At 41.2% G+C, this 9474-nt stretch overlaps 1 protein-coding gene across 1 annotated transcript; it reads right to left on the reverse strand.

Moving 5' to 3' along the window:
• Positions 1-458: 458 nt before the first annotated feature.
• katna1 (katanin catalytic subunit A1) lies at positions 459-8969 on the reverse strand. Its single transcript, XM_011491667.3, has 11 exons — positions 8842-8969; positions 6863-7025; positions 6647-6786; positions 3747-3933; positions 3549-3646; positions 2931-3036; positions 2692-2850; positions 1522-1648; positions 1302-1436; positions 1004-1130; positions 459-932 (listed from the first exon to the last, which is right to left on the reverse strand). Exons 1-11 carry the CDS (start codon positions 8874-8876, stop codon positions 734-736), a joined length of 1476 nt encoding a protein of 491 aa, XP_011489969.1. The 5' UTR covers positions 8877-8969; the 3' UTR covers positions 459-733.
• Positions 8970-9474: the final 505 nt, after the last annotated feature.

The raw sequence follows: 9474 nt of genomic DNA on the forward strand, positions 1-9474 counted from the left end.
AGTATCAGTCTGAATGGCTGCTTTAAAAATATAAGATTTCAGTCAATAAACAAGAGTTCAGATCCGATTTAGTTTCCTTTGTAAAGCTGTAAAAAAACGGACTTTTACTCATTTCAAGATAAATAGCATTTTTTTTAAGATAGTAGTTTGTCCCTAAAAAGTTAGGTAATGGTAAATATTACTGTATAGTCTTCAAAATTTGCCCTTGAAAAACTACATGAAAGCTGAATGAAGCAGGAGGGCAGCATCCATCTTGTTCAACCTGGTTCTATTGTATGAAGATCTTTAAAAGTTCAGTTCCTGATATTTTTTTTATCTCAAAGTAAACAAAGGTTCTGAACAAAACTCAATTTTTTTTAGGAGAATGTTGATCCATCAGGTTCAGTTTAAAAGACTCGTATTTACAGAAAGCTGCCTGGACCAGGCAAAGATGCCAAAACAACAACTTTAAGTCAAGAGAATGTTTCCCTAGTGTTTCTTTAATGTGTTTAAATTACAAAGTTAAAACAGACATTTACAGACAAATCAAGTACAAGAAAGCAGGTAAGCAGAAATAATTGAATTGGTTCCAAAGTGCAACATTTTTTTTCTTTATCTTGACAATGTCCAAAGATCTCCTAACTGTCAGTTCTTAAAGTCTTCGTGTTAAAGACATTTAGCTTCTGTAAAGAACCAAACCGGATCTTCTTCAGAGTCCGGGTTTGGTTGGAAGTCCTTGCGAGGAGAAGCTCCTTTAGCATGATCCAAACTCTTCAATCCACTTCTCGTACTTCTCCAGATCAGATGCAGACACAGACTTAGAAACTTTCTTTAAAGCAGACTCAAAGTCCTCCATGGTGGTGGGCATGTGCATCTCGTCCCGGGAGAGGTTGCGGATCTCATCTGGGGTGAGCCCCTCGATTCTGCGTCTCATGGCCATCAGAGAGGCGTCTCTGCAGAAGATGAGGCAGGGTTACAGAATGCAGACGAGCTTCTGCTGTCAGTCAGTCTGCGTTTGTCTGACCTGCACACGTTGGTGATGTCTGCCCCCGAGTAGCCGTCCATCTGCTCGGCGATCTTGTCGAGGACCACATTGCTGGCTAGCTCCAGCTCTCGCAGGTTGATCCGGAGCAGCTCCACTCTCCCTGTTGCTGCAAACATCCAACACACGTCATTTGAGCAAACTCCTTAGAACTGCTGCGAGACTGATGAGTGAATGTGTTTGACTGCTGTAAAAATAACATTAGTAAAATAGCATGATAAAGCCAGATGCTTTCCGTTCAAGTTTGAGCAGATCCAATGGTTTTGGGGAAAGAACATACTTGATGGCAATGGAATGTAAATTCTCTTCTCCAGCCGTCTCCTCAAAGCCTCGTCAATGTCCCATGGGAAGTTGGTGGCAGCCAGCACCATGACCATCTTTGATGGGTCTTCGTTCTCTGAAGCTCCACCAACACCTGCAGCACAGTGTCCAACAGTTCTACAACAATAGCTCACAAGGCAAAAATGATGAATGTGTAGCAGCAACACTAAGCTCCATACCATCCATTTGCACCAGAAGTTCTGCCTTCACCCTTCTGCTGGCCTCGTGCTCTTCTGATGTCCCTCTGCGGCTGCACATGGAATCGATCTCGTCAATGAAGATTGTAGTGGGAGCGTAGAAGCGCGCCTGGAAGAGTGGCTCATGTTATGACTAAGGACTATTGATGATAAACATTAAGAGATATGTGTGAAAAATGTCACCAGGATTAGTGAAGATAACACCTAAGTGTTGGAAACAAACAGGTCTACGGGTTTCTGGTAAGAACCCATTATTGGTGTGGAAACGGCAGCTTGAACATGAAAATAAAACACTTGAGAGCATAAAGACCAGTTTTCCTGACGGACTGTCAACTCAGCTGTGAACAGAGCAGTAAATCACAGCATCATCAGCACAAAAGATTAGGAAGATTATCATCACAGCATCATTAGCATAAACACGGAACATCACAGTCCCATCAACATAAAGGCGAATCAATACAGTATCAGCGGGAAAGAAGTCGAATGTTGAAGTATCATCAGCATAAAAGAGGAATGTGGTAGTATTATCAGCATAAAGGCAGAATATCACTGTATCATCTGCATAAAGGAAGAACTTAACCTATTTAAGATAGATTTCCTTAGACCTTTTGTCTTTAATTTAATTAATTATGGACTATTTCAAAGTGTTCTTTCATCAAATTTTAGGGCTAGAATGCTAAAAAAGGTTAAATGATCTAGGCCAGCTCAGTTTTTAATATTTCTTGGTTTAAGATCTTTTATCAACACAATTGCTGTGTTGAAGAAGGATTCCTGTAAGCAAACACTGACAGGTTTTTTCTGGATTTAGGAAAGAAACCAAACTAATGTACGACTGCTTGAATCCAACTCTTCTAGAGTCCTAAACAGTTCATGGAGGAGACTTAAAAATGTTCAAAACTTAATTTTTAGCTTATAAATGGCAAAAAAAGCATCTTGCATCAACCAATCAGAGAAACATAAAACTGTGTTCTTGTAGTTATTAGCAGAGACATTTTTTAAAATCTCAATAGAACTGCTGTCAAGAATTTAACAGAGATGGACCAAATAAACTAGTATTTGTAATACAGATTTGTCTAAAGTGTACTTGACCTAAAGACCCATGCCTCAAAGCACAAATTCTCTAATTGGAAGATAATCTGAAAAAGATCTCACCATTTCAAACAGCAGACGAACCAGCTTCTCAGACTCTCCTCTGTACTTGGAGGTCAGTGTGGATGAAGAGACGTTAAAGAATGTGGTTCTGCATTCAGTTGCAACAGCTTTTGCCAAGAGTGTCTTTCCTGTCCCTGGAGGTCCCACCATGAGCACCCCCTGAAGACCCCATCCAAGTCGTTTTAGGAAAAGGCAGGGAGTGGATAACTAAGCGCACACACATGCTTTAAAATCAGTACCTTCCATGGTCTTCTTATGCCTTTGAAAAATTCTGGCATCCACATGGGCAGCACCACTGCTTCCTTTAGCAGCTTTTTGGCATCTTCCAAGTCTGCAATGTCGTCCCTACAACCAAGAACAATAAGAGATCTGACAGATATCCAATTACCTGATTATTTTGCTCAAACAGGAGCGTTCTGCTGTGTTGGAAAGACGTTACTGTTACAATAGGCTGTTACCTAGCATCAGATACAGGTGGTGTCCATTTCTACTTTTGTTTTTTCTACTGAACCCCACCTCGGCTCTGGTGGTTATAAGTTAGTGCCAGTGTGCTTCGAGGAAGGTAGAAAAGCTCTATACAAGTATACGCCATTTACCAGAAAGAAAGTTGTTGACAGAAAACAGTTCGGGCGTAAAAACGTTTTCACCTGCTGACAGTGTTTTCCTCAAAATACACAGATAAACATCTGAGAATATTTATGTAAAATAAATGATTCATCATATTACTGTATACAAAATACTCTGTATTTGGAAACTGAAAAGCATGAAACCACAGCAACAGTAAGTTTGACATATTTAACGTTACAGATCAAACAAAGCGGCGAGCTGCAGGAGAGAAGCAATAAAGACTGACGAACCACTTCACGTTGGGGTTCTGTGAAATGATGTCTCTCTCCAGAGCCTCCACCAGGTCTTTGTCATATCCCGCCCCATCAAACCGTTTCACCTCCTTCTCCTGAAGAAAGCAAGCAGAAATGCAGCTCCTGTCGTCTGAGGGAGAAACTGGACGGATGGGCGGGCCAGCCTTTGATCAGCACAGCAAACAATGTTCTCACCTTATCTTCCTTTGCTTTGCCTGCTGCTTCCTTCTTCTCCTTGTCTCTGGGCGCTTTGCTGCGCTCTCCGGTGGGTCCTCGATGCGAGTGTCTCTGTTGGGCCTTCACCGCCGCGTTCTGCCGGTTGTTGGGGGATTTGCTGTCTTTGTAGGGGTTATCAGGGCGGCGGATGGGACAGGGAAAATGTCTGAGGAGAAAGAACACGAATATCTAATGAATGCACAAAAAAATAGGTCTCTGGCCTGAACTTCACTTTTATAATAAACCTTGGAATCCTCTGGAAACATTATTTAATCCATTACACTTAAGAGTTAATGGTAATTCATCCCAACCTTCTTTGAGGTTCACTTACTCCTAGACCTTTTTCAAACAGCATTGAAGAACCAAAAGAACCATCAGGTTGGATCTCATGATGAAATGAAAACAATGAAAGTTCAGAACTGAAGTTGTAGTCCTGCTGGTCCATGCGGTGCTACCGTGCTAGTGGGACTTTAATGCTGATCATGTGACCAGGATCTGATGTGTCTGAATGACTGCAAACAAAAACTAAACTAAGGAGGCTTCCAATATTTCTACCTGTGTTCACGTCTGCACGGGAGCAGCAGAAACACTAATGAGACAAGAAGGCTTTATGACACCATTTTTACATTAAAAGTCTATAAATCTTTAATCACTTTTTATATTTTGCTTTTATCTCTAAATTTATATACAATATATCATAAAAGTGTATTTATTTCAGTAAAAACAAACCCAAAGATTAAACAGATTTTTTCCCACATAGATATAATATAGTTCATTTTGAATAATATAGCTCACAGTTGATAAAAATGTCATTGTCAATATCTCAGGAAATTTGAATTTTATTAAAGAAAGAATGTGGTGCTACTATCAAAGTATCACTGAGTAGGACCAAGTCCTTGGTTGGTGGTCCTGTTGCATGCTGGGTAACATAGAGGTGTAGATCTGCAGACACCTGGTTTTCATTGTTGGGTCTCGTGCCTCACATTTCCTCCTTACATAAATTTCCCAGGTGAATTTGCTGGTCAGTCATGACGATAGCATGATCCAAACTGAGAAAAGGTCCCAAAAATACCAGCGACGACTACCTAAGAGGTCATCATGGGTCCAGCAACAGTTCCCAGAGAACTGAAGGTCTCAGTTAAGTTCAGAGTCCACCATCAGATAGGGGTGTGGCCTTCCAACAAGCTCACTTCTGATTGGCGAGAGTGATTGCCATAGACAAGATGACGCAGACCGACTCGCACCTTACTGACGTTGTCTGGCTCCAACATGGCAACATCCGTGATGCTAAAATATGCAGACTGAATTGACTTCACTTTCTATGGATGACGTCACACTCTGTCCAGGTCTCAGATACAGTTAAAGTCTGCGATAAAAGATTTGATGTAGGAACTGAAACCATGAATTCGGCTGTCCATGTTCAAATAGAAGCTCACACATCGGTGTGGCTTCAAGCTGAAGCAAATGTGGGATCTAGAGTAGAAGAATGACCTCAAACCCACATGCAGGTCCACCTCTAAATGGTTAAGAAGAACTAAACAAAGACTCTGGAGGAGCCTGCTTTCAGTCCTAAGGCTACAGACCTCAAAAAGGTCCATTTAGGCTCAAAAACCTCCTGTCCAGGCTGTTTCCTGCCTTCGGCCAACAGACGGAGGTATAGGCTCCAGCATCCCTGTGTGGCTGACTTGCAACAATTCCACAAAGATTAGGGATCCAACAGTTGATGATTATCCCAAACAATCGACAGCAGTTTTTGCAATAAAGGCTGGCCCAAAGTGTTTTTAGGGTTTGGAGGGCAATTACTGATTCCACACAGAAAGAGTCAGGTTTGAATCCTTAATCCAAAGTGAACGGACTTAATTGTGTTTTCCTTTCAAATTTAAAATTGTTTGACGATTTGGCTTTAAAGGTTGAAAAACATGCAAACTAGGCCTGCACAATATACCGCAAATTTATCGTTATCGCAATATCCAGCTCTGCAATATGCATATCGCAAAAGACGGCGAATATCGCAATAAATCGCAAACCCAAAATGTGTTAAAACAATCTTCTAGCAGCTTGAAGCATTTAACGAATCAAATAAATCCCTTTATGCTTTGACCAATCAGATGGACGCCTTCCCATTGTTGACCAATCAGATGGAGGCCTATTATGTTAACCCTGGTCCTGAAGAGCCTCAACCCTGCCTGTTTCCCAGCTCTCCTTAACCAGCTTGCTGTTGATTGGCTGACTCAAGTGATTTCACATCCTGATTGACTGAACACACCTGATTTGGTTATCATTATCGAGCAGTCTAGGGAGAATTGGAAAACAGACAGGGTTGAGGCTCTTGAGGACCAGGGTTAGCCACCCTGACGTTTGTCCCCCATGTCGATGAGGGTCATTTGGAGTATAATTTTTAAACTGTTGCAATGAAATGGGAATGATGTTTTTGTTTATTTTTCTATTTGTTTATTTACCGCAAATTTATCGTTATCGCAATATTGATCACTAATATCGCATATCGCAAGTTTTCCTCATATCGTGCAGCCCTAATGCAAACAAATGAAAATTCAGCACAGAGGGTAAAAAATTCAAGTTCTGAGCTGAAATTAACTTCTGACGACACCGATATGTTAAAATAAGCCTGCAAGACCTTCGATTTAGTTTAGAACTATGAACTAAACCGAGGCACTGTCGTAAATCTAAAAGTAAACAAATGGTGCCAGATTTACACCCAATCCTTGCGGAAGCTGACGGAGAACAAAACAAGCTCACATCAGGCCACTAATCCGAATCACATGACTGCATCAGGACCTGAGAGGTTACACAACAACGGAAAGAAGCAACTTATCCAGGAGTTTGTTCTGTTCCTGAAGAAGCTGAGGGTTCACACATACCGCTGCTCCGAGTGCAGAGGCCTCATGTCCCAGTCCTCATGGTTACTGGCTTTAGCAGGCGAGGGCTCAATCTGATTTTTCTCCAGAGTGGACAGTATACCCTGAAGGAGTTGGCTCTCTGCATTCATTTGCTGCCACAGCTGAGAAACCGGAGAAGCACGCGTGAGAAGATGCAGGATTTTATCCTAAAAAGATCAGACAGGCTGTTGTTGTGACCTGCTGCCATTCCTGCTGAACGCTGCCGTCGCGGACAGCGTGCTTGGTTCTTCTGATCTGGTCCAGCAGCCCGCGGTACAGAACGCTGGCCGAGCTGTAGTTTCCCAGCAGGGCGTACTCTCGCGCCAGCTTTATGTTCTCGCGGATCTCTCGTTGACTCATCCTGTTGTGAAAACAAATGAGGCTGTTAGCAATCGTGACGGACATGTGCTCTTCTGGAAGGAGAAAAGGGGAGGGGTCAAGAAAATAGCTCACTAATTGGGGAAAAGTCCAAATATCCAAACAAACCATCTAAAAGCAGATTTCAAAATCCCTTCAGTAATCACACGAACTTTTCTATATTTACAGTAAAAAGGGCTTCTTCAGTCATAAATTTTAAGGTTTTAACATTTTCATTTATGGATAAAAATGTTTTTTTTTGGGCCACTTTTATCCAAAAATAAAAAATATTAAAGCCTTAAAATCTGGGAAGTTTTGGTAATTTGGTCATTTTTATCCAAAAATATAGCAGAAATAGAAAACTGTGCAGATCTATTGAAATTCTCTATGGATGGTCCGTTACCGATCGTCTTTTGATCTATTTTATAAGCCTTCACATTGATCTTTTAATTATGATTATACAATTTTTAGTAATCATTTTCAGATCTATTCATTTTCAGGTAGATTTAAGCCAAATAGTTCCTGAGTGCGCCTGTTTCTGACCAAACGCAGAGAACACATTTCACACAACTAAGAACGTGACAACTAACGAGACTTTAACTTTAAGCTTAAATACGTGTGGCCAGCAACAAAACGCAACTTTGGACGCATGTAAAGTATGCAATGCAGCAATGAGGCTGCACTTATTACATGTGGCCAACATGAACTTCCATCAGTTTTTGTGCTGGTTGCATGTAAATACATGCAAATAACATCAGCCTAAGAGAAATTTAAATGAAGGATTGAAGCAAAATGGATAATTAACTAAAAAAAACAACAGAAAAGTGTACATAGAGAATAATACAGAAGTTTAAAATGTGTCTGGTACAATGACTGCACTGAAAACAAGTCAAAAAGCGGCATGTGCCAAAGGGAAGCCTGAGGAACTCTAGCTTAGGAGCAGGGGCGGAGCTAAATCATACTAACTTAAGGGCTGCAGGGTTGTAACCCAGGTCAGCGGTCCGGGGGTTGGGGTCCCCTGCTCTAAAACGGGCATGTCCAAAGTCCACCCCATGGAACAAATGCAGCCCACATTGAAATTTCCACTGGCCCGCAGGCTTCCATCTTAAAATCTAGAATCCAGTTTTTCGGGGCTTGAAATAATAAATTCACAGCAATTTGGGTAAAAATGAATTTAGATGTATTTTATTTAGCCGGGACAGGCTTTGGCAACCCCGTGGGGGATTTAGCAGGTTATGATGGATAGATGGATGAATGAATCAAGTTACATTTTTATTAAATTAAAATCACAATATGCCTCCTCCTTCCTAAAGTCTTCTCCCCCTTAGTGCCCTCCAAATAAAATGTTCTAGCTCCGCCACTGCTCAGGAGCAACTCAGAAAATGTAACAGCAGACTGCATCCTGGAGCAATGACTTACATATGTCCACATAAGTGTGTTTTTAAACAAAGTTAAATAGCTAATGAGTGTGTATCAAAGATGGAACGGCGCATTCCCGGAGTGGAGCACGGACCCTTTCCCCGCGGCAGCAGTTTGGGTGGACCCCCGCGGAGGAACACGGACGGAGCGCAGGCGGAGCCTCGGCCAGCAGCCTCGTCAGACAAACCGCCTCACATTCACCGTCCTCGGAGTAAAACCTCATCTTTAGACCTGCTGCCTCCTCGGCTAGTCCTACCACATTTTCACTTACGAGCGACAAATTGACTACAGATAAGATACGAGAAAAACTTCAAACTACACCAACAATACAATAGTTCAGACTTTAGCGCGCATCAGTTTCAGTTTTAAACCGGGTTCAACCCGGTTTAAACAGAACCTACCCTCTCACAGCGGCTCCCGACCTCCTCCGACTCATAGAACCGTCCCAGAGTGCTCGACCCGGTACCTCTGGGGATCATGTGACCGCGGAAGTTTCACTTACTCTGCGCGGTCTGCTTGTTTAATCAAAGTTTCGACTTCCGCTTGCACACTTCAAAATAAAAGTTCAAAATTAAAAGTAAAGGGATTTAACCTATATTCAAACTTACCCAAACAGTCATGTCTCAGGAGGGAGATAAAAATGTTTTATAATTATCCAGCTATTCACAACTATAGAGTGAAAAAATCAGAGCTTAAGAGTTAATAAGTCTGTGAAAAATGCACACATTTTCATATTAACAAATGTATTTAATTATTTTGTTTTTATAAATGATCCAAGTTTTTTTCTGAATCTTTGGTCGTATTTAATGCTGAAACCAGCCTCAAGTGGTCATTTGTGGAACTACGAAATTTGGTAAAGGATAACCTGTATTTTTTTAAAGTGTATTTAAGGACTTGGTATAAAATTGATCTAAAACACTTTTTCATGAGCAGTTTACAATGTTACCAGAATTTACATCAAAAGTCCTTCAAACACAATTGGTATTTGAATTTTTTATTTTTATTTTTACCAAATACTGCTGAAAAAAAGTGCA

Source organism: Oryzias latipes, chromosome 24 (assembly GCF_002234675.1).
Source record: "Oryzias latipes chromosome 24, ASM223467v1".
NCBI classification, from domain to species: domain Eukaryota; kingdom Metazoa; phylum Chordata; class Actinopteri; order Beloniformes; family Adrianichthyidae; genus Oryzias; species Oryzias latipes.